This window comes from Neolamprologus brichardi, chromosome 14 (assembly GCF_056152115.1).
Source record: "Neolamprologus brichardi isolate AB-2024 chromosome 14, ASM5615211v1, whole genome shotgun sequence".
Lineage (NCBI taxonomy): Eukaryota > Metazoa > Chordata > Actinopteri > Cichliformes > Cichlidae > Neolamprologus > Neolamprologus brichardi.
Genome location: NC_142117.1, coordinates 3751716 through 3778146, shown reverse-complemented (window position 1 = coordinate 3778146; position 26431 = coordinate 3751716). Strand labels below are relative to the sequence as shown.

At 40.7% G+C, this 26431-nt stretch overlaps 1 protein-coding gene across 3 annotated transcripts in view; it reads right to left on the bottom strand.

Moving 5' to 3' along the window:
* The window catches only part of LOC102783161 (solute carrier family 12 member 7-like), a 46836-nt gene extending 21126 nt beyond the window's left edge, over positions 1–25710 (bottom strand). For 2 of the 3 annotated variants that reach the window (XM_087850653.1, XM_087850655.1), the window contains exons 1-8: positions 25341–25710; positions 12935–13026; positions 10496–10621; positions 4265–4411; positions 3046–3100; positions 2011–2141; positions 904–1016; positions 714–818 (exon numbers count right to left, since the gene is read on the bottom strand). In XM_087850653.1, coding sequence (XP_087706779.1) covers positions 714–818; positions 904–1016; positions 2011–2141; positions 3046–3100; positions 4265–4411; positions 10496–10621; positions 12935–13026; positions 25341–25485 — 914 coding nt within the window. In that variant the 5' untranslated portion in view covers positions 25486–25710. Of the gene's footprint in view, positions 1–713; positions 819–903; positions 1017–2010; positions 2142–3045; positions 3101–4264; positions 4412–10495; positions 10622–12934; positions 13027–25044; positions 25194–25340 lie in introns of those variants that run through there. The other variant, XM_087850656.1, reaches the window with a different exon arrangement.
* Between the last annotated feature and the right edge of the window lie 721 nt (positions 25711–26431).

Below are 26431 nucleotides of genomic sequence, written 5' to 3'. Positions count from 1 at the left end.
TTGACACTGAATCCTCCATTAGTTATGGTGCAGTTATTAGTTTTCACACTCATACTTTCATTGTGTATTTATACACCACTCTGGCTCTCTTGTACCTCCTAACCTCACCCCCAGCTGATCATTGCAGATGGCCCCGCCCCTCCCCGAGCCTCGCTCTGCCAGAGGTTTCTTCCTGTTAAAAGGGAGTTTTTCCTTCCCACTATTGCCAAAACGCTTTCTCACGGGGGTCATCTGATTTCAGGTTCTACCTCATTAAAATAAATATAAAGCATGTACTGAAATGAATCTCCACTCTTCAAAAGCTGTATATCACTGCACCATTTTCCTCCCCCCACATATGAACCGTACAGTGTGCAGAAAGACAGAAGCTGTTTTTCATATTTTTCCCTTCTATTTACCAGATGAAGACAAATCATATCAGAGGATAAAATACACATTTTAAAAGACTATCTGACCGAATGACTCTAAAAGGTGTTTCAAGTTATGTGATTGTTTCTTGCAGCGTCACACACTGACGTATACACAAGTACTTAAAACAAACTTTGCAGTGGTTGCAAACTAACAAACAAACCCATCCAGTTTCTTATCTTAAAAAAAGGATAAATCAGCTGTAGTACAATAAATTGCTTAAAATGTATCTGTAAGTACTGACAGTACGTGATTTTTGCTGTCAGAGAAAACATGCCAGCACTTCATAAAAAGCGGTCCGTCACCTAAAGTTCGAGGGTTTGATGGCCGTCTTGATGGCTCCTGCGTACGTGGCCATGATAGACAGAACCACACAGGACAGAAACACCAGAGCCAGCTTGTTCACATACCTGCAGACAGGAGGAGAGGGGCAAATGTGAGCCTGTGTGGTGTGTTCTTCTGTTTGTGTGTGTCAGACAGTGAATGGAAACTTACTTCACCCCTACAAACACAACCAGCGCCATCAGGAGCAGGCAGCAGGTGCCATAGATTCGCATGTCGTTGGCCGTCGTTTCTTTGACCACTTTTTCTGGTGGAATGATGTAGAGCTGGTAGACAGTAAAGAGAAAAATCAGATTGATCGAGGGATTAATGTGCAATCAGAAGGGCACTGACTGCCTCGTGTCCAAATTCATGGGCTGCATCCTCTTGAGGACCCGGCCTTCGCGGTCAACGTGGGCCGGGTCCACAGAAGGTCGGGTAGGCCAGAAGTAAACGGCTGGGGAAATTGGACGGTCTAGCCTTCTGATTAGCGTCACCGCTGTCTCGGTGGAGTTTAGTAAACTCGGCCGTCTGCTTCTTGCTATCTAAAATATAACCGGACACTGGCGTAAACTCTCGACCGTCTCACACTTCTGTTTAATCAGTTTTCTGTTTGACGTTTATTCAATAACATTTTTAGGTTGTCTAAGTGACTTATATATCACGTTTAACCTGAGTAGCGATGATCCGCGGTGATCTGAAAATGATGTGCCGGGTGTTGTGCCGTTCTCGGCCGCATCAGTGACCCTCGAGCTCTCGGCTAGCTCTCGGCTAGCTCTCGGCTAGCTCTCGGCTAGCTCTCGGCTAGCTCTCGGCTAGCTCTCGGCTAGCTATCGGCTAGCTATCGGCTAGCTATCGAGCTGGTGGGTAACAGACGTCTCCGAAAACGTCGAAGCACTTTTGCAAGTATGCAATATCTTGATAAACCGAGCAGATATTTGATGTTTACACAGCTACTTTCTCGCCTGAAAATATGTTAAAAGTTTATTTTGTGACCCAGAAAGATTAGTATGAGTAATTTTAAAACTTAGTAGCAGCCGCCATTGTTGGAAACTGGAGTTTGGCTGGGCCGCGCTATGAATTCTGGGATATTGTGGGCCACGAAGGACACACCCGACCCATCCTTCAAATTCGAGGAAAAGGAGGACGCATTTGTTGGCTGCATTCTGCAGTCTACGAATTTGGACAGCCTTCGGCGCGTTGCTGTGACGTAATTGGTCCACAAATGCGGCCTCAGGAGGATGCAGCCCATGAATTTGGACACGATGAGAGTTTACAAACCAAAAGAATCTCGATGGTTCCAAGAATGTACAAGGATCCAGCGAAGGTGGTTCCCAGGTACAAACAAAGTCCCACAGCACCTCCAAACTCTGGACCCAAGGATCTGGAGATCATGTAATACGAGCCACCAGCTGTCAGGAAGTGATTACAAAAATACATTTTACTAGTTTCATATCTACACATACACAAATGTAAAAAAATAAAATAATGCAAATAAAGTTTCCGGTGACAAACTGATAGTTGCCTGTTCCTGTGCTCATAAAACTGTTTCAGAATGTTTTCTTTTAGCTCACAGGGATTACCTGCATAACACTGACCTCGCTGTTTGAAAACGTTGCCCATATTTGATATAAACATTGATTATTTTACCAGCATCTATATAACATAAAATAACGTAAAATAAGGATAATTGGTCCCCTTTAAAATTGGGCTCTGTCCATTTGCAGCTTTTGTGCATCGCGTTAGATTTCATATATTAGCTACTGAGATTTAAAAATCCAATATTCCAACATATCGAACTATGTTTTCCCTTTCAGACACAAAACATAACAGACAAGAGCCAAATATGTTCATGTGCATTTAGTTATTTACTCATTTGTGTTCTGCTAAATGTATAAACTGTAAGTATGTATCAAGTGCTTGTTGTGTTTGTGGTATTACAAAGAAGTGTGTTGCCAACAGGGAAGATGCAGAGTGTCCCTATGGACAAGCTATGCAACACTGACACTGATGACATCAGTGCCTCTTCTTTACTTCTCTATAATCGAAATCAGATGCCAATACCAATCAATCAGCAAATAGCAGATATCGGCTGGTAACACTGGCATGCCAAACAATTGGTTGTGCTCTACACAGTGTGCAGAATTAGCGTGCTCTCACACAATGATGAAGTTTAAAAAATATTTTGTATGCTGTGCAAATCATAGCTCAATTCAAACTCTGTATAATCTCACTCACAGTTGCAGCTATTTTTGCAGACTGCGTGTGCATACATCTCTTGTACCGTAAAAGCAAATCAAATAATTCATTATGTACCTGGGACAACTCCATTTGTTGCAATGGCACTCATTGATATAGCTGTGAGCAATGTCTGCATGAAAAAAGCAAAAGAAAACAAGACAGATGATCACCAGTGGATGGTTTGTAAAAGCAACATAAAAGAAAGAAAAATAAATGAAAATAACATCGACCAGCTTGTGTTTGTCAAGTTTGTTAAGTTGTCAAGGTGCAAGCATCATGCTCAGATAAAAGTTCTTTGAATTGCAGCTGAGCAGAAGTTTAATGCGTCATTAAAACACAAAGTAAGTGCAAATACCTGAAAACAGTCACTGAAGCCTCTGATGAGAATTAGGAGTGCAATAATGTGAAACAAAAAAGCATGCAGAGTACTAAATACTCTGTTTTGTGCAATATGCCAGTGAAAAAAACATTCCAGCATTTTGTTTCCACTCCATCAAACACAAAGTTGCCTAAATTTAGCAGAATCAGTGAAAGCACCAGTGTCAAACCGAGTGTGACTGAGGGCAACGCTGGAAATCAGAAACACTGAAGTACAGTCATGTATTTACGTATTTTGTATTTATTGTACTTAGTCAAGAAAAATAAGCTTGATTGTCTCAGTCTGCAATGTTTGAGTATTACTCAAACACTGTTAGAAAATGCATTTCATTCACCATACAGTCGAGCTCTGTGCAGTCAAACTGGTTACAAATAGCAACAAATAAAATTAAAAAACACAAATAAACTTTGTCGTTTCTCCAGAGATGAAACAAGAGAGTCTCTTTCTCCAAGGTTTTACTGAATGAGCCCTTCTGTTAGGATCTTTTCACTTCACTGCCCCGCTAACGTGTAAACCACAGACACAAGAACAATGACACCACTGGCATCATCACCTCTACTGCCCGTCATCTCTTTGGTGTGGAGCATGAGAGCGCGTCAGGGTGAGTCTATAATGTAAAGGGCTTGGAGTTTGCAGATCGTTCGCATCACATGAGTGCTGAGCATTCAAGTTCAAACTTTGAAACAGGCACTTCTCTGTCTGGCCATCTGGAGCTACTGACGCATGTGCTACGGTTGTAAATAAGGTTTTCTGCTCGTTTTGGGGACTCGGACAAAGACATTAATGCTCAGCTCAGTGATTGGCGTGACGTAAATCTCACACTTGGCCAAGAGGGACAGTTCGTTTAGCACCGCTGCCACATTTTGAGACTCGTTAAGCAGACCAGCTCGTCGTCTGAAGCTGTCAATTACTCACGCAGATGCAGCACATGGAGACGATGGCGAGAGATCCGAGAATTCCTGCTGTGCCGACAATCCAGGTGAGGCGCACAAAGAGAATCACCCCCAGGATGTTCTGCATGCAGGGCAGGTAGACCCCGATGAACGTTCCCATATGGGGGACCTGCCGACAGACAAACAGACATGCACGAAGGTGAGAGTGGATCTTGAATTATGCCTCGTTGCACTGTTACTGAGGAGATGCACATGAGAGTAGGGGAAATGCAACATGTGTCCACTTAAAAAACGTCTTGTCATTCAAAGTGTTAAATTACAAAGCACATCCTGCATTTAACATCACTGTGTGTTTACAGTGCGTCTGCATGTTATCGTCTGTTTATGATGCATCAAATCAAACGCCACTTACTTCTAGTTAAAGCTAAAAATAATCTCTTGCGTTTTCAAAGACTCTACAGTCAGATTCTTTCTGGTGGTTGTCTTCTTAATGCCCATCAGATCATGAGCAGACAGCCCAGGGTTAGTGTCAGGTTTTCTTTTAGCCACGTGCCGTTTCACAAAATGAAAAAGTAAAGGAACAACTAAATCATACATCCTGTCTTGGCGAAAAATCAAGTTACTGACTGCACTGTATGACAAAGGTCAGCAGGTACCAAAATCATCAACACAAAATATTACATTAATCACTTTTATTTTAATTACACGTGTATAAAACTTGTCGACAGGTTAAACAGTTTTACTGAAGAGAGGCTAAAAGAATCTGTATTTTCGAGATAACCTTGTGCTTAACACAACTTGCAGAAAATGAAAAAAATCACTGAAGCTGTCATTTACCGACTAACATCAAAGCTCATTAAAAACACATAACTTGAATGATTTAAGTGTAGTATAGCATTAGCAATGCATATTACAACAGACAAGCACATACTGCGCACGCACGTCTGCACAAACACCAAACAGTACGTACCATTTTCCGACATGCAAACATTTTGTCCTGTGCTTTCTCCATTGCACTCAGCTGTTTGTCAAAATGCTGCAAAGTGCCTGCTGTGGATTTCCAAACCTCCCACATCTTCTCCTTTCTGTTCCACTGCCTCGCTCTCCTGCCTGTCTTCTTCCCTTCACTGGCTCTATGCTCTCTGAGCCGTTTAAGTTAAAGGTCCAGATCCTCTGCAGAGCTCTCAGCTATCATTCAGGGGGCGGGTTTTAGTCAAACATCATCAACGCTTCCACAGAGCAACAGACCAGGGTCCCACTGTCTTATCAATGACTAATGTTGTGTTTGACTTTAGCAAAACCACAAAAGGGACAGAAATTGTTGGAATGAAACCGCCTTCTCAGTTAAAAGCCCGTTTTCTGCAGCATGTACAGTGTTGGGAAGGTTACTTTTAAAATGTATTCCATTACAGATTACAAAATACATGCCCCGAAATGTATTCTGTAACGTATTCCGTTACGTTACTCAATGAGAGTAACGTATTCTGAATACTTTGGATTACTTAATATATTATCATGCTGTTTACAACTACATGAATGTACTATTGCTGTGATTTATTACTGTTACTGAAGGTCCGCGGCTCCGAACCGTAGTAAAGGGACCTCTGGCTAATACGGTGGGTTCTGTGTCGGCTCGTAGCTGAAAACTAGCTTTACTTTGTTGTCTGGGTCAACTTTGCTAGCAGAGACAGAGAGAGGCGTTGAAAGGCTGCTCCAACGGAACTTATTGTTTTTGGAGGAAAACACGAACACGGTGTACAGTCGAGTCTTAATAGCTTACTTACAACTGGGCTCGTCAGGCTCTCTTCTTGGCTGCAGTGGTTATTATTATATTTACATGCTTCCAGCTCCCGTTTCTGCTCGATGACAGCTCGTACTTTTCCTTTTTCTCCCTCCCTCGCTCACAGACACATAACGTGTATGGCAGTCCATTCTCCCTGCAGCACGGACTACACTGCCCATGATGCTACATTCTTTAGAGCTATACCTGTAGCATTCTGCCTATTAGCTTAGCACAACAACAACAGGCGCTCTCTCACCCAGGAAACACGCAGAGAGAGAGCGTCACCCTGTAACCATGGCAACCGTAACGCTGCCTGGAACAACAGAACGTAGCTGTCAAACAAAACCCAAACAGTCCTGACCCGCCACAATATGAAACAGGGAAGTACCGCCGTGTAATCCATTTATTTCAACAAAGTAACTGTATTCTAAATACCACCTTTTTAAACGGTAACTGTAACGGAATACAGTTACTCATATTTTGTATTTTAAATACGTAACGGCGTTGTATTGCGTTACTCCCCAACACTGCGCATGTACAACTTTTGCCACAAAGCAGCAGTTTTGAAACATATTTTATTGTGTTTGTCTGCTTTTGTTTTAAACCTGTGGACCTGTGGTCAAAGGCTAGCTGTTCCTCTGTGTGTCCGGTTAATAAGCCACTCTAACAGACTATTGGCAGTAGCTTGACAGTTATCAAAGTCACCCACCCAGGTAACATCTGTACAGATGTTTTACCAGGAAAGATGTCGTCGTTTTTCTCTTCAGTTTGCGTCGAAGAAAATTGGTCTCCCTGATCTTCAGTTTATTTAAGCACAAAGAAGATGAAATCAATCTTATGACCTAATGAAGGTGGTTGTTAAAATCCCTCATCTAAGTCCTGATAAAAAGATAACGTGCTGTATGTCTGGTTGTATTGAACTGGCTGTCTGCACTGTACTTGTAAAATCCCCAGCTCTATCACATGAAGCTCAAGTGATTAAAGATGGATAGATTTAAAAAAAAAAAAAAATCTGAACATTTAGTCTTTTCTGCCTCAAACTCTTCTGTTTTCTCTATTTGTCACACCATTTGACCTATTTTCACTTGCTCTTGGGTCAGTTTTTGGCAATATTTTTAAAGCAACTGAAAGATTTTCAGAGTGTGAGACCGTGAGGAGGATTATGGTAAGACATTCAGACTAGCGGTTCACAGAAGGAGTTTCCACCTCCGGTTGATGTGAACAAAGTGAAAAAATATCATTGCAGTCCATCGTCGTCATTGTGCACAGTGCAGAAGAAGGAACAAGCAGGCCTTTGGGCTCCTATTGTTCATGCTTGTGTTGCTGTCAGTCCTTTAGCTTACCTTATGTTGAAGACAACAGAAATCAAACAAACTAGTGCATCTCAAAAAAATTTTAATATTATGAAAAATGTTCTTATTTTTTTTTTATTTAACTCAATAAGGTAAAATAAAAGTAAATGTTAAGGTGTGTGGTTTATAACTCATTCAAATCAAAGAAAACCGTCATCTAAATTCCCATTCAAACAGCATAAACAGTTCTGTACATGCAACCATGGTCGGGGAAAGACTGATGACTCAGATGACTAACCAACAGCGCCGACAATTAGGATAAATCACATTGCTGAAAAGGTTGGCTGTTTGCAGGGGGCGGTAATAAAGTATATTAATGGAAAGCTGACTGGGAGGGAAAAGTGTGGTACAAGAAGGTGCACAAGTAACAGGCATGACTGCAGATTTGATCTTGATTATGTTTGATGACGTCATGTTCGGTTCAAGAGAACTTTACAAGCGACGGTCTGGCGCTGGTTGCATCGAGAACCATCATGCACCGACGTCTTCAGGAAGGGAGCTACTACTGTTTACTTAGCCTGGCAGGGCGAAGGACACTGTCTCCGCTGAACTCTGGACACACACACAGACATATATACACATGCAGATGTACACTCATCTGCTTATTCCCTTCCGATGCTGACGGTGGATCAAGGAATCCAGCGCACAAGCTGCAGGCCCGGTTGTACTGTCTAAATCTTCGGTCTCTCACCCTTTACCCACCCGTTGCTTGTCGTGTGTTTCTTTGGTGTATTAAGAGTTTTTCATGTGCAGAGGTGTTTTTTTCTGTTCTCAAACTGATCTCCCTGTTGGAGCTCAGTTTGGGGGGAGTTAATTTTTTCTCTTCGTCTTTCCTCATGTGGTGCATTTTCCATTGTTATACCTCTCTGACCTGTCTTCCCCATGTGATGTTTTTTGTGTAATGTATGTATGGTCGGAGGGTAAGATGGTGCCGCCATTGCGTGCAATAGGTCGGCAGCCTTATGAAATTTCCCCTTGTGGGACTAATAAAGGTATATCAAATCAAATCGTCATACACCTCATTTCAAGCCACTCCTGTAACGGAAACATTAAAAGCTTTTCAGCTGGCCTAAGAAGAAAAGAAACTGGAGTGATACACAGCAGTCCAAAGTTCTGTAAATGAGGGTCCTAGTGTCTGGAGGAAGTGGAGAAAGCATAGAATCCACTTTCCAACTTTATTAATTGCATTGCAATAACATCCACTGGTGTTTTTAACAATAGCTGTTTTTAAAAATCTGCTAGTACTAGTTAGTGCGCAAGTTAAAGGACAAAACAATAGGGCAATAACCTAATTGCCTGTAGGTTTGAATGTGAGTGCAAATGGCCGTCTGTCTCTCTACTAGGGCTGCCACGATTAGTCGACTAGTCACGATTACGTCGACTATCAAAATCGTCGACGACTAATTTAATAGTCGACGCGTCGTTTGAAGCTTTGTAAGATCCCAAAAGACGCAGGAATAAGTAGTAGGATTTAAGAGTGTAATAACGGACTGAAACAGAAGATGGCAGCACTGCATGTACAAGGATGACAGCTGCCGTTAAACCCCGAAGAAGAAGTAGCTCTGTCCCAGAATTCATAGCACGGCCCAGCTCAGTTTCCAACAATGGCGGCAGCTAGTTAGTTTTAATATTACTCTTATTATTCTTTCTGGGTCACAAAATAAACGTTTAACATATTTTCAGGCGAGAATGTAGCTGTGTAAACCTCAAATATCTGCTCAGTTTATCAAGACACCACATATTTTCAAAAGCGCTCCGACGTTTTCGGAGACGTCTGTTAGCCACTAGCTCGATAGCTAGCCGGGGGCTAGGCTAACTAGAGCCGTGAGAACACCGGACTCCCGGCATATCGTTTTCAAACCCACCGCCGTCTTTTGCTACTCAGGTTAAACATGATATATAAGTCACTTAGATAACTTAAAAATGTTATTATTTGGCTTTTTTTAGTATTTTATTTGTTCCTGAGTAAATCGGTTTGGCTGAGATTAAAGTTATAGTTTTTACACAGCTGAATAAACATCAAGCAGACAGCTGATTTACTCGGGTGTCCTGTTATATTTTAGATAGCAAGGAGTTTATTAAACTTCACCGAAACAATCTGCAAATTTCATTAAGATTTAATAAAGTATCATCTTGTCTTTATTTTTAGTTAGCACAGACCTTAAACACTTAAAGCTGTAAGCTAATGATAGTTATATAAGAGCAGATGCTGCTGGTGCAATAAGCTGTACGTTTTATGTCCAATGGATGATGATCTCATTAGTCGACTAATCGCAAAAATAATCGGTGACTAGTCGACTATCAAAATAATCGTTTGTGGCAGCCCTACTCTCTACATTAGGCCTGTGACAGATGGATGTCCTTTGACAGCTGGGATAGGCCAGGCCCCTCTGATCCTGAACCGGAGAAGTGCAAGAAAATGGTTGGATAAAAAGATAATTAAAGCTCATCTTGAACACCATAGGGTACTCTAAAAGGCTGGTTTCAAAACATGGAAACAAAATAAACTAAATGTAAGGATTAAATATCTTTAATAAGGATGCAGTAACAGTAACTTAACTAACATAGAGTAACTTTACAGTCGGATCCTTAAAATTGTGGGTCTGTGTCTGTATCCAAACACTTTCTAACTGCACTGTTTAGCATAAAACGTCTGGTCTCTATAGATAATTACTCCTTCACAACAACGTCTTGGGGTTATTTTTCATATTAACTCAACCCTTTGAACTTGAGGATCAAAATTAGGATGTTTACACAGCTGCTGTGCTGCTAATTCAATTCAGTGAACTGAACGAAACACTAAGCCTCCTTTTTTGTTTGTGCTGCCTTTTAGAGCATGTTTCATGTTATACTGAAACAGAATGTGCTTGTATATCGAAAAATAAAAACAGGATGGCAGATGAAACAGATAAGCAGATATGCCAGACGAAAAGAAAGGCCTTCTTGTGTACAGATGTAATCAGTGCTGAAGTTTTATTGCAGATGCTAAAAGTCCCACCAGAACAGATTTCAGGAGAAAGCACTCTGAGTGTTGAGGACTACACTAACGATTATGTTGGTGCAAAGCATGCGTGCTTTCATTAATCAGAGTTCTGCTGACTCCAAAGCAGTCACGTACCATGACTGCAGCCCTCCTGACTCCATCCTCGGCTTCCTCATGCTCACGAACACCCTGGGTTAGGTTGGTGTAGTTAGCCAGCTTGTTGAGAAAAGATGAAACCATGGGCGTACTGTCCATTTCTTCCTGTAAACAGACAGAGAACATATAAAAATAAAGAGTAATTCAGGCCTTTCAAGCATGACCAAGAAATATTTCCTATTGTATGTTCCTCACAGACACCCTTTATTGACTCCAAGATCTTTATTGTGTATGTATTAGGGGTGCAACGATACTCGTATCGATATTGAACCGTTCAATACAGTGCTTTCGGTTCGGTACGCATATGTATCGAACAATACAACATTTTTAATTTATTTTATCAACTTTTCTTCTGACGATGCTGTCTGTGTTGAGCGCTCAGTGGATCTGCGCTCAACAGTGCAGCCTAGGTGGAGTAGTTGAACACAGATTCACTGAGCGTAGGGCAAGCTAGCGAGACAGAAGTTAAGCTCGTTGCAACATGGCAAATTGAACCTCCCCCACCCTCATTCAGATGTGGCGTTTGGAACTATTTTGGTTTTCATGTGACGTATGACCCTGAAGGTAAGCGCGTCATGGACTAAAGTAAAACAGTATGTTGGATGTGCCACGCAATGCTCAATTACATGGATGGGAACTAGTGTGTTAGCGCAGTTAGCTTGTTAACGTGTTGACGCCGTCCAGCCCCACGCACGGGGTGATCCGCGGTAGCTCGTTAACGGAGATTTGCCGTGTTGTGGCGTTAACGTCATTTCAGATTAACGCTGACAGCACTAGTGGGAACACAACGAATATGACTGCACATTTACTCCGACATCATCCTAGTGCAAAGACAAGTGGAAGCAGACAAAACAACAAGCACGCATGCTACAAACTTTACCCGAGTCATTTAGACAGCCGTTAGCACATGATTCTCCTTATGGGGACCTGATATGTTTAATATGCTGCTGAGAATATAGCCCAGAAGAAGCGTATAGTATAGCTTTTATTTTGGAAAGAGACATTTCTCTGTAATAAACTCTCTTTTCCAAAGATGAGTGATTCCTCAATCAGATACAGGGCTCGCAAAATCGCTAGCCCGACGTCCCGGGGCTAGCGATTTTTCCAGTCGAGCTACCAAAATCTATCTCTGCCCTGCCTGTTGGTCTATCATAGGAAGGAAAAATATATGTCAATGCTTTTGCATTCTTTCGGAAATGTAGCTGGGTAATTATGTCATTGGCATCGATGAGCCACTGTCAATATGTGACATATTGAAATCGCGTTTGAATTTGCGCTTGTTTTTTGCTTTCACTTTGCAATCGCGTGAACTGTGTATAGAGAGCGACAGTACTGATTGGTGAGTGATGATAATTTGCGCACCAATTCCTCTGACATCGTCTTATCAATCGTTAGCTTACTATGCAAACATGACAAGTGAAATCTCCCGCAGCTTAAACATGTGAGAGGTTGATCGCGCAGAGAATCGCTGAGCGTTATGTGAGTGCGTGTGTAAAAGCAGCAGGATATATATTTTAGTTCTGCTGAGCCAAATAAGACAGGTCAGCGTGAAGAAGTGACAGCCAAAGAAAAGCTTACCACAAAACGGAAAAGTTATGACAAATCAGACTATAAGGCAAAAAGAAAGTGTGGCTTTATGGTTTCATGGACAAAAGAATTTCTGTGGCTACAATATGACGAGCTAAATAACCAGGGCTGCACATGAGTGTTCCGCAGGTACGCATTCGCTGTCAAAATAAAAAAACGCGCACAAGATAAGAAGTTGCAACGCGTGTTTGCGTACATAAGATTTTCAGGAGGAGGACAGACATTTGTTTAGAACTCTTAAAGATGTCGAAGAAGCTCCTTTAAGCAATTACTGTGATGTTCCTCCACCTCCAAAGAAATGTCAGAAGGAGTCTGAACCACAAAAGTGGTTGCAGGAGGTGAGCTGGCTTCAAACAAATGATGAACGCACAGAGATGTGGTGCAGAATGTGCCGTGAAAATTTAATAAATGACAAATTAAAAAGGCACGAACATTTTTTTTGTATCGAAAAAATATCGAACCGTGACACCAAAGTATCGAACCGAACCGTGAATTTTGTGTATCGTTGCACCCCTAATATGTATGTAGCACATTTTCCATGTATGAATGACTTTTTAAAGCCAGTGAGTGAACAGACTTCAAGATAACTGAGACCATCTCAGACTGATTTGGTTTATGAGAGATTTGGGACAAACTAAACAGAAGCACTCAATGACCCCAGTCTGACTTTCTTAAAAATTGCAACCATCTGGTCACACAGTCCTGTCTGTTTTCTATTAATGTTACATAATAACAAAAACTATATCTTAGATACTGTTTAAATCGTTAGCAGCATGTTTTGGACTATATGTATTAAAAACAGACAAATCATTCATTTTTAATTCATCTTACCTCAAACAAGGCCATATTCTTGCCTTCATAGTAGGCCTCTGTGTCCATGTCTGGGTTGATGAATGCAGAGGACTCTCTCCGGTTGTCATCTCCTTTTGAGGTAAAAAAGAAAGAACCAATGAATAAACAGGCAAGAGGTTGACAGAATCATTAGATGTGTATTTTCATTTGGATTTAACTAATTGTCACTGCAGAATTAGCTTACTGACCGCCTGTAGCATGCTAATGTTGTAACTTGTTGCTCTTAAACAAGGACAGAGTTGTAGAAGACTTCAAAAAGGTGCGAGTCTACCTGGACCGACAGTGTCATCAGTTCTTAGTGAAATTAATGGGTGTTAGTGGGAGGCTACCTGTCTCAGCATGGTAATCGTAGTGAGCCGCCAGCATCACCCATACTCATCCCCATGACTATTCCATGTTTTTTATTGTTAGCACACAAATAAATGTGTCGTGGCTGGTGTGATCCTACTGATGGATCTCTGCCAGAACCAATGATAGTCTGCAGTCCAAAGTCTCCCTAATAGTTAATGCAAATGACCTGCACAGCTACTACTCTTACTGACCACGAAAGACTGATGACACATCAGGGGCAGTAACTGTGATTTAATGTCGTCCCAAGGATTCTTAAGTATGGGTTTTGTTGGACCTGTACATCAAACTACTGGGCCAGAGCTGCAACCACTGCCTTTGTAAAAACAACAGAAGACTACATTACATCAGCGGTCCCCAACCCCCGGGCCTCGGACCGGTACCGGTCCGTGAGTCGTTTGGTACCGGGCCGCGAGAGTTGAGGCTCAAGTGTGAAATGTATAGTTTTCAGGGTTTTTATCGGTTTTCAGCGTTATTTTGTTATCGTTTTTATCGTTTACTCGGTTTTCCTGGGTCTTTTCACGTGTGTTATGAATAAATCTTCTTTTTTTTGATACCGGTACTAGTTTTATTTTGTTGTATTTATCCGCGACACCTTAAAGGCCGGTCCGTGAAAATATCGTCAGGCATAAACCGGTCCGTGGCGCAAAAAAGGTTGGAGACCGCTGCATTACATGGCCCAGGCTGTATTTGATATAGCTGTACTCTGTGACAACTGTGTCCAGTACCATTTATAGAGAATCAGGGGTCAAAGGTTTGATCCCCTGCAGACAGATGGCCTGTGGTAAATGGCCTGTATTTATATAGCGCTTTACTAGTCCCTACGGACCCCAAAGCGCTTTACATATCCAGTCATCCACCCATTCACACACACTGGTGATGGCAGCTACATTGTAGCCACAGCCACCCTGGGGCGCACTGACAGAGGTGAGGCTGCCGGACACTGGCGCCACCGGGCCCTCTCACCACCACCAGTAGGCAATGGGTGAAGTGTCTTGCCCAAGGACACAACGATCGAGACTGTCCGAGCCGGGGCTCGAACTGGCAACCTTCTGATTACAAGGCAAACTCCCAACTCTTGAGCCACGATCGCCCCAGATGAAGGCTTTGGCCACACTTTAAGCTTATAGTTTTGCTAGCAGCTTTTGTACGCCACTTAAAGACACAGTGGCTTAGATTAACATTATGACTGGCCTGTTCAGACTGGCTTCTTTTGCCCCTTGTTGTCACGCAGTGGTCTATGACTGTTAGATATGGCATATTATCACACTCACATCACAGTGTTGTAGGCTACACTGTCGCCTTGAAGAGCCCAGGGCCTTACATGGATTTAGTGATTGTTGAAGATAAATTAATGAGGATGGTGTACTGTAGATGCACATGACATAGAGAAGATTGTAAGAAAATTTCACATGTGGTATTGAGTGAGAAGGAATATCGGTATGAAAGCTGCTTTTTCAACATTTATGCAACAAAAAATATAAAAATATACATCAAGCCTCTCTGGCTTTTAAAATAAGATTACAAAAGGGTTATATACCCAGGGTTATAGAGTCGGGGCAACAGCTTTGCTCAGATTGCCTCTTCTAAGCTGGGACTATTGCTCAATATTCATTACTATTATCTAGGGAGACCATATCAAAGATAGCGTGCTACTAGTATATTTTGTGATATATAATAATAATAATAATAATAATAATAATAATAATAATAATAATAACTTTATTTATAAAGCGCTTTCAAACAAAGTGCTGTACAACTATTTTAAACTAAAAAGAAGATAAAAAAAATAAAAGCGATACATAGCAATACAGGTAAAAGACACAATACAAGTTAAAAACAGTAAAAATTTAAAAACTAAAAGCCATAGAATTAAGACTTGTAAGATAAGGTGAACAAATGTGTCTTCAGCTTAGTTTTAAAAACCTCCACAGAGCAGCCTGCCTAACATCTTGAGGGAGGTTGTTCCACAGAAACGGGGCACGAAAAGAAAAAGCTCTCCAATTGTCTTTTTTCTGGCTCTAGGAACCTTTAGAAGGCCAGAGTCCTGAGATCGGAGAGCACGAGATGGAACATAAAGATGTAAAAGGTCGGAGAGGTATGAAGGTGCCAGTCCGTTTAAAGCCTTGTAGGTGAGCAGCAGGACCTTAAAATCTGCTCGAACCTGACAAGGTAGCCAACGACGAGCTCTCAGTAGAGGGCTAATGTGCTCAAATTTCCCAGTTCTTGTTAAAATGCGAGCAGCTGCATTTTGCACCATCTGTAGACCTCTAAAACTTTTCTTTGGTAGCCCAGAAAGAAGAGCATTACAATAATCAATACGTGAGGACACAAATGCATGGACAAGAACCTCTGCAGAGTCGCTTGACAAAACTTGTCTGATTCTGGCGATGTTCCTCAAATGATAAAAGGCGGTCTTTGTTATCTCTTTTACATGAGATTCAAAGGAGAGCACCATATTGAACCACACGCCCAAGTTTTTTACCTTGTCCCTGCAATTTATGTCATCAATTTTCAAGATGAAATTTTGGGACAAGTGCTGAAATTTGTGCGGCCCAATGACCATCAACTCTGTTTTATCAGTATTTAGGAGCAAGAAATTATCCGATAACCAGCCCTTAATTGCAGATAGACAAGATTCTAGTTTAGAGACTTCAGCACAATTTCCAATGGTTAAAGGAACATAAAGCTGCAGGTCATCAGCGTAACAATGAAAGGTTACATTAAAAGAACGTAAAAGAACACCAAGAGGCAGCAGATACATAGAAAACAGCAATGGTCCAAGTACAGAGCCCTGAGGGACCCCATGCCTCGCTACTCCAGGTCTCGGAGAGATCATTTTTAAAACTAACAGTCTGAGACCTCCCAGACAGGTGAGATCTCAGCCACGATAAAACATTTCCTGTAATTCCAATAAAATGTTCAAGCCTATCCAATAAAATGCAGTGATCCACAGTGTCAAACGCAGCACTTAGATCCAGCAGTAATAAAACTGAAGTGTGATCATTGTCTGGATTTACCAGCAGATCATTTACCACTTTTACTAAAGGTAAATAATAATAAATAATATATGGGGTGGTTGGTATATTCTGAGATGCAATAAACAGCTTTCAACTGTTCATCTCAGTGATGCAACCCACCAAGAGGCAGGATATCATCGGAAAACAACAATGAGATAGTGATTATGTAAGCCTGCCACTAACAGCTGTTTAAATCCAATGGCGTATGGTAGGATGAGGTTGCTCATAAACACACATCCAGAAAGACATTCCACTTCTACACAGAGAAGCTGTTGATTGTCCCGCTTTACAGCTGTTGTTAGGTGTTGTCCAAAGAGTGATGGATTGTGTGTGTAAGCATTCAAACAGTTTTAGTGACCAAACCAGAACAGAGGAAATGCCATGTTTGATACGGCACATAAGGTTGTTTGCTTTGGGTCATTAGTTGCTCCTTTTTCTTTTCAGCCTTTTTCTTTCTGCATCTTTTTAAATTATACGTCCTCCCCACCCTCTCTTAACTCAAGGGTGGGCAACTCCAGGCCTCAAGGGCCGGTGCCCTGCAGGTCACCCTGGGTCAACACACCTGAATCAAGTGATTAGTCCATTACCAGGCCTCTGGAGAACTTCAAGACATGTTGAGGAGGTATTTTAGCCATTTAAATCAGCTGTGTTGGATCAAGGAAACATCTAAACCCTGCATGACACAGGGCCTTGAGGCCTGGAGTTGGACAAATTCAGGCTGTAGACTATCCCAGCTGTCACAGAGCAAAATATTAGCATCATTTCCTAATCAGTCCATAAAACATCCAGACATGCAATTTTATAAAAAATCTTTTTGCATATACAAACTCTAGTCTGTTTTACTTGTAAATGTAGAGTTTTTCACTTTCACTCTTGCCCGTCTTTCATCTGCTTTAACCCAACTCAAATATGTGTCACTCTGTCTGTGGTATGTATACGTGCTTATTCATGCCCTAAAGCTATCGGTTACTTTAGTTCGGTAAAATGTAGTTTTTTCAAATCCTTGTGTCTGAATTAGGGTGGCTATAACTCTGGAGGTAGAGCAGATCATTTACTAATCGGACGGTTAGTGTTTCAATCCCAGGCTGCTAATTATCTTTGGGAAAGCTACTAACTCCAAGTCTCTGATGCATCCATTGGAGTGTGAACGTTAGATACGTAGAAAAAAGTGCTTGGGTGAATGAGGCAAGTTGTGCAATGCTATGAGTCCTCAAGTGTAAGAATGCGCTATACAAGAACCAGCATGTAAATTGGTTTTGAATATTGCAAAGTGAAATAGAGTTATCACAAGAATGTGAAGCTGTGACTTAATGTCTAAAATGCTTTTGTATTCTGCCAAAGAGATATCAAGTAAGGTTGAATTAGAGCCGGGCTATACTTTCATGTGATAGCAATTTGTTCCTCAAGGTGTCGTAGATGTTGTGGCGGGCCAATATAACCTCAGAAGTCATTAAAAACACAGTCATAGCAAAATGACATCCTGGGCAAATTCAAAGCTTCTTGGGATTAGATATATCAAAACTCCATATGTGAATACTTTTCAACAGAACCACTGGTGAAATAACTGTTTCACCAGCGGTGCAAGTTTTAGATAAAAATGTGATGTGTGAAATCTAGAAAGATACACAAGCACACACACTACACTTCAAGGTCTATATAGAATCGACTATTTATTAGCTGAATATACAGTATATCATGTTTGGTGGTAAAATCCACCAAACATGATATAGTGTTGATCAACAGCACAAATGGGTTAGCTTAGAGTCCTATGTGTGTGTCACTGTCAAGTGTCTTATGAGCTACTTTTTTCTCTTTCCCCTCACTGCATAAGCAGTCGTGGCCGATGGCTGCCCTCTTAAAGTTGAGTTTTTCCTCCAATGGTGTCCCAGGGCACCCCATCTATGAAACAAGCATTTGAAAGAGACTGCTGTACACAGCTGCATAAAGCAACGTTAATTTCAAGCCACATCTGTTGGTGTACAGTTCCCAATTTTTTATTATCTAAACCTCACGTGCCAGTGTTTAATTTTTCTAATAGTTTACTTAGGAAAACAAAGTCAGATTGGATTCATTTTCTGTATAGATCTTGTCAGAACTGTTTGATGGGGAACATGGTCTGTCATCATATAGTCATGTCAGAAAATTTGCAAATCATCATATTATCAGGTAAAAGCCCTGATAGAGACTTCTAAAATGGGCTGAGTTTTAAATGTCCTCTGAAAGTTCATTGAGTGAGCGTAAAGGACGCTGACAGTTTGATGCAGTAATCATGTTAACCAGCAGAGGTCTCCATTTCAATATGTACAAAATGCCACATAGACTCTATGTACAATAAATGTTTAATCCATTTAAATTACTAAAACACACTAAAATCCATTTGGCAAATGTATGTTGTTATTAAGATATACCTTTATTAGTCCCACAAGGGGAAATTTCATAAGGCTGCAAAAAACGATATGTTTGCTAAGGTGAGCATAAAAATATATATAAAAAATATTTTTGCAATCTGACATTTGGCACAAATATTTTTTTCTTAAATATATGTTACATGCATGTGTTGCTTAGCGTGGACAACTCACATGATTTTTAGTACAAAACTCAAAACTAGACTTTTTTAAAATCATTTAAAAAAACAAAACAAACAGGTATCATAAATGACATCTCGGAGCACACCTGCAGGACCAGCCCACCAGGTTATCTGTGGCATGTGATTTGAGAGCCACTGGGTTAGAACGACAAACAAACAAAAACACAAACCCATGCCCCGTGAACACTCCCTGTACAATTTAGCTAGCAACAGTTTGACCCAAAATAGATCCTTTAAACAGGAAACAGGGTGGCAGCTGCTTTTGGCAGTTCTCCAACCCCAAAGAGCTAACATATGGAAAACAGAGCTACACATGATGATTTATGTCCTTTGCGTTGGAAAAAGAAGAAGGACATGAGAACCACCTCGAAATGAAACAGACAAATGCAATGAAGACATTTAATGCTGATTTTAGATAATCTGCTGGACTGATTAAATTACAAGAGGAGTATCTAAGGTGTAAAGAGCAACAGTGGATAAACCACGGGTGAAAATTTCCATTTCTAATTCACTGTAAACAAGGATGTTAAAAACCAGTTTTGGCATGTAATTTTAATTCCCTTGTTAGGCAAATGTTTAAATACAATATTAAAGTTAAACAATAGTTTCAAGAATGTGCGACAGGATCAGCTGCAAAGGTTGGTACACCAACTCACCAGTTAGGTGGTCTATGTGAATGTGATCAACCGATTTGCTTGGCATAGCTCTAAGGGAGGAAACTGTTCAGCTAACAAAGCCCTAGATTCATATTTTAATCTAGAGTCTGTAGATCCTGACTGTGGTATTCTTCTTTCTATCTAAGGTATCAGTCACATAAGCCTAGAAACCAGGCAGTGACCCAACCAGTTGATGCATATTCCAACAATTGGTGAGTGGTTGCTCAAGATTGCTGTCTGGGTGAAACTGCATGCAATGAAGGTGTGTACTAAATACCTCCTTGTGATTGCATTGGTTGCTAGTAGATTGCCGCTGTTGGCTGTAATTTGCCTGGAAACATTTCCTGTAGATTCTCTGAGATGCAGGAAACTTGGAAAAAAAATGCAACGCAAACCTTCCAACCTTACTTCACTTTATAATAAAAAGCGCCTTGAAGCAGCTGTTAATGTGATTTGTTGTGCTGTAAATAAAATAAAACTGAATTGAATTAAAAGTGAAATTTCTGCTTTACAGTAGTGATCAACACACTCCGGTTTGTCTACTGCCTGGCAAGTAGTTTGGGTGTGTCTCTCGGACAACATGACCGATTATCGTTTTCATAGAGATGCCCTGCTTTTTGAGTTTCATCAATGAGGTTCATTTAGAAGCAAACAAATAATTTCAGTATGTGTCAAAACTACGTGCTAAAACTTGACAAGGAAAAAGAGGGACAATATGAAACAGGACACTGTACACATGACACCGGATACTTCTTTGGAAAATGATGATACCGAGTTGTTTATACAGATTGCATCTTGTCTGTTCAGCACTGTGCATAAATCTGTGCGTACGTGCGTGCTCGTCTGTCCGAACGCAGAGCAATCTGTGACTTTTGTCTTCTCCAGAAAGGACATATTGTAAGGAGTAAAGCTGTAGTAAAATGCCTTTACATTACATTATGAGTTCTTATAGGGTCACCACTCTAAAGGATCTGTTGGACCTTGATACACAGATAACAGAGGCTCTACATTGTTTGGAAACCTTTTTATTTTCCCCTCATTAGCATCAGTAAGAGATACAGGTTTTCAGGGGAGGATTTCCTGTTCATCCCCCCCTGCGGGCTCCAAGCAATTTTAAATCATTTCCTTGTCCTATATGTTGACATAATGTAATCTTAAAATAGCAAAAGCACTGGAAATAAACCACTACCCCCAAAACCCCCAAAGTCATTAAATGAGGTAAAAACAAACAAACAAATGACCCACACACATAAAAAGAATGAAGCTCACTCAAATAGAAAAATAAAATAGAATATAAAAATAAAGAATGAATAAATTAAAACTAAGTTTAATAATATGAAGAACAAAAACTATGTAAATGTGTAAAATTACTACTTTTTTATCACGTCACTCTGTATTATATACACATATACACACACCAGCACCAATTTATTAAAACTATTAATTTTGCAAACACATATGACAACACCATAAAGCTAAAGCTGAGTCTGTACAACTCTAAAAATCTTGAAAGTCAATATTTGGTATCAGCCCCTTGAGTCTTCCACACAGTTTTCCTGGTATTCTTTAAGTAGTCTTCAGGAATAATTCTCCAGGTTTCTTGAAAGATATTCCAAAGTTCTTCTTCGGATTTGTCTGTTTTTTGGTCAATTTTCTGGTCAGCTGATCCCACACTGCTTTAATAATGTTGAGGTCTGGGGAAGCCAATCCATGACTGATTCCATTGTGTGTTTTTCTATGCAGGTATGTTTTTACTGCATTCACTGTCATACTGCAACAAGTTGTCAGTTAGCATTGGGCTAACTGACAACATTAGCCCAATGCTAATGTTGGGCTAATGTCCAATATATATAGTCGATATATATTGGACGAATATATCGACTATCGACGATAGGCTGAGCCTATTGTCGATCATTTTTCCAAGGGCGATTTTTTAATTTATTTGGCCATGAGTAAGTTAATAATGATGGAATTAATAGAAGCAGTAAACAGGAAAAAAATTATAATAATAGCGCTGTTTTAACAGCACACTCTTTCATCTGCGAGCAAATGCACCCTCCTCAGAGTGCGCCCAAATGTAGCGATGCATTTACGCAAACTCATAGCAGAAAGAAAGAAAGGCAGTAACCTATGTTCAGAAAAAAACATTCGGATGGTGGACACATACATGCTCATGCAAGTTAGTGGTGTTTGAGTCCTTTGCGTCTGCACAACCGGACACCGCTTTGGTTACATCCTTAGGTTTGCCTCTTCCATCCATAAAGCCAAAGAAATCCCAAATTGGCAACTTTATATATTTTTTGGCAATTCTTTTGTGTTGTAAACACGCAAATCAGTCCGTGCATGATTACATTGCTCCACCCATCAAGAAGTCTGCGCATGTGCGAATATATTGCCCATCGTCGATTACTGGACTTACGATTGTCAGTCGGAAAATCTTTACATATCGCCCAACTGTATTGTCAATCCTACGTTTTCCAGATATTATTGTATGGTGGTTCCAAATATTTTCTGTGTTCATAATTCCATCAATTTTGACAAGATCCCCAACACCACCAGCTGAAATGCGGCCCAAACCCACGACAGAGCCTCCAACGTGTTTTACAGATGGCTCACTCACTATGTGTTAACAGACCTCTCTGCATTGAATCATATCTGTTATTAATCTCTGTCTCTCTTCCACAGCATGTCTTTATCCTGTTTCCCTTCTATCACTCCAACCAATCACAGCAGATGGCCCCGCCCCTCCCTGAGCCTGGTTCTGCCGGAGGTTTCTTCCTGTTAAAAGGGAGTTTTTCCTTCCCACTGTCGCCAAAGTGCTGCTCATAGGGGGTCATATGATTGTTGGGTTTTTCTCTGTATCGATGAAGCGCCTTGAGGCGACTTTTGTTGTGATTTGGCGCTATATAAATAAAATTAAATTGAATTGAATTGAATTGAACTGTAAGGATGTTGGACCTCTCTCCTGACCTCTTCTGTATTGACAATAATTTGAACCAAAAATGTCAAATTTGGATTCATCTCTTCATGAGACCTGTTGCCACTCGTTCTCACATTAGCTCTTCTATAATTTGGCATACTTCAGTCTTTTATCCCCGTCTTAAAAATGAGTTCTTAGGAGGCAGCCGTCCACTGAGACCATTTTTGACGAAGCTTCTGTAAACAGTAGAAAGATCAACTGAAATGCCAGAAACAGCTCTCAGCTCCTTTTTCTATTTCTTAACAGCATGGCTTTTAAATCCATCCATATTCTGCATACAGTTTTAGACTTGTTTAGATATGATACTTATCATGCCAAGACATGTCAAGTCCACATCCAATAGTTCTTTGGTAATCACTTTGCTCCATCTCCTTCCAATCGTGTTACCTTTGGTGTTTTTCAAAGATTCAAGAAATTAAAAATTGGTTCTTTACTAAGTTTTCAGTTATAGTAAATGGACTGGTTCTTATATAGTGCTTTTCTACTCTGACCACAAGCGCTTTACACAACTGGCCTCATTCACCCGTTCATACAAGCACTTTTTTTTCTGTGTAAATGCTTTCTAGCTAACATTCACATTCAGAGAGCAACTTGGGGTTAGTATCTTGCCCAAGGATATTTGTCCTGCCTGGAGCAGCCAGGGATCAAACCATCAACATTCCAACCTGGAATTCCTACCTCCTGAGCTACAGTCGCCCCAACGTTATGTGATTTGGTTCTACAAATCATGAGCGTCAATGTGGAGTCTAACATTTAGATTAAAAAGAGAGTCATTTTATTTAGCGCTATCCAAATAGTGACAAACAATGTCCATCAAGAAGACTGAGTGCAACATATGACTGATCACTGAAAATAAATGCATTTAGTCACTGCCTTTGTCCTTAAACTGATGGTGGATTAAGCACAAAAACGCAGATGTTAAACATTAAAAACACCAAACTGGGATCACAGGAGAGGAAAAGGAAAGAAACTGTTTGTTGAAGAAAACCTGCCAGTAAGCACGTCGGATCAGTCTGTGAGCTCTTAAGTTTAACCGTTGACTCTCTTTCTGAAACAGATAACCATGTACACTTAATTTCTGTCAAATAAATAACAAAGTAACGTGTCATGGTTTGTAGTTCTTCTCAGACTGTATTTACCTCATTTTAAGACCTACTAAGAAGCAAGCTAATTTTTAATGTGGTACTCATATGTAAAACCTTAGAGTTTAAAGAGCGTCTGCTCTCTTTTTAACATTATTATAGTGAGGATAAGAATCTAAAAAACCTAACCTGTTATGCTTGTTGTACTGATACTGATACTTCAAATCTGCCTCTAATCTCACAAATGCTTTGGGGGAACATGTCCTAACTGGTTGATCCAGAACGATGACCATGGGTGACTCGGGCTCACTCTGAAATCTAACTGATCAAAATCAGAAAACAAAAAACAGATAAAAAAGGCCCACATATGAAAGACGAGCAAAAGAGGAGACATAAAAGAAGTTTAGAGAGAAGCAAGACAACCAGAGTTCAAGGCAAAATGACCAGAAACGCCTTAGCTAAAGACAAACCTACATTTATTGCAGGAATTTTCCCTAAATGGAAAGTATGCCTGTTCATAAACACGACACTTGTGCAGCAGAGTTAGTTCATCAAAACATTTGAACAAGGCAGTGTCTTGTAATTGGATTTCATTCGAAGCCATCTCTGCAGACTTTTGAGTCTAAAGTAATAAAAAGAACAAGCATACCTAGATTACAATAAAAATATCAGCTGACTTTCTTTATAACTTAAAAATCTTGAAGCAATTTTTTGCCTTTCCAGAAAACAAACACATTTGTCCTTCAAGCTTCTGCGCTTCTTCGAGCATCGCCCCGTGTCTGTTCTGTTTCTGCAACCTGCATCCAGTGATTTTCTAACACCTACAAGTCCTTATGTTGAGGACTTGCTCCTTATAAAATTCTCTTACTGATCCATTTAAAAACTGTGGAAAAAAGTAGCCAGAAATGCACAAGAGGAGTTTGATAGATTCCAGACAGTAACGGATCAGAATGTAGTTTTTGCAGTAAGATGAGAAAACAACCAAAAGTTTCACCTGTTGCATACAATCCCTGAATATTAAACAAAGACTACTATTTGAAGTCACGTTGCTCCCAAGCTTCGAAATACGACTTCAAGGCATCTGGACTGTGTAGCACAAACAACCTGACCCAACCCCCGAAGCGGTTGACTGGGAACTGATGGATGTAAAGAGGTACAACATGAGAAAAATGGTTAAACTAAGTGTTGTAAAGGTGAAAGAAAAACAGGCAGTAATTTTAAATGGTATAGTAATATGTCATGTAAGGATGTAGACTTTGTACTTTGTCACCGTAAAACAGTCAGGCCTCTTTTACACAACTTCCCTGCTGTTTTAGGTTAGTTTAGTTTACTGTGTATTTAGTTGCTTTGTTCAAGAACTGACAGACAAAAACACAATGAGGCAAGGAGCCTTAACCATCATTCAGACATACATACCAACACCAAGGCCCTCCTTCCTGCCCGACTGATCCAAGTGCAAGTTATAGCTAGTTCATCTCTGACTTTGCATTTTTCCTTGTGGGTGTCTATATGTGTTAAGCATGTGCCTGTCAAAACACGCATCTGTTTGTGTCAGCGCGCTTCCAATGTCACATTTAATCTCACAATGACGCATGCAGTTTATCAAAATTGCACACCTATACTTCCCGCAGTGCATGCTGGGATAGCAACCACAAAACCCCCAAAAAGCAGGCTTGTGTATGAGCACATCAGCGAAGCAAAGAACTGTTTACCTGAAAAAGGATCCTCTGAATTGTCTGCCTCCTGCTCCTCTGAAAAGATTTTGCCCAAGCTGATAGGTCTGTTCCCTCCAGCTGCAGCTCCACTGTTGCTGCCATCTTCCACATCCTCCACTGGCACCACAGTGAAGGTTGGCATCTTGATTCTTCTTTTACCCGGAAGAAACTATGAAGAGATTACAAACTAGGAAGACACTGGCTTTTCCCTCAGAGAGCAGACTTTAAAAAGTGTCCAGATAAATCTAAATAAAAGGACTGAACCCGATGAGGCCAAACTTCACTTTAACCACAACATGGCACTCAGATCTTTTGTTTCCCTTCTTTTTGGTGTGTAATCCAATGTCCTCTAAACTCAGGGTGAAAGTACCGCCTCCTGCACATGAAGCAGGCCAAAGTCCTCCCGTGTATCAAGTTACGCCCTCTCCTTGTTTCTTTCCCTCCCTTTTCTCCTAACTGCTTCAGCACTGTTGGCCCACGTGACCCTCTGTTTACCATATGAACAGTTAGTCCACACAGAGGACTCTTGTGCAGCCCCTCCCACTCTGACGTCCCACTTCTCTCGCACACACCTTAGAAATGCAGGGAAGCAATATGCAGAAGTACATATAAAAAGATCTGACTCATCTATGACTCATCCACACGAAGCCGAACCCCCGAGTCATGCTTAGCAGGACAAACCTACGTCTGTTTCTTTCTGCTAACTCTGCTCTCGTTTGTTCCTCTCCCTTCAGGCTAATAGTTTTCGTCTCTGTGTTTTTCCAGGTAAACGAGAGGGATGTTCCTTTTCCCACATTGCATGATGGGTAATGAGGAAGAACAGCAATTCAGTATATTCTTGCTCTCTGACGTCTGCACACATTGTAACAGCAAAGGAAACACCTTGGAAATCTTGAACAGTGACTTTCCTCTTTATTTCTCTGTATTTCCTGTCTGTTGTGAGACAGTCGCAGGCGGAAAGGAGTGAGCTTTGAATAACAACGGCCACAAGTAAACATGCATTGTATTTAGTTTGTGGGAACAATTATTTTATTACCCATCTTTCTCTTTAAAAGGCTGGCAGGGCCTGTCTTACTCAACTGTAAACC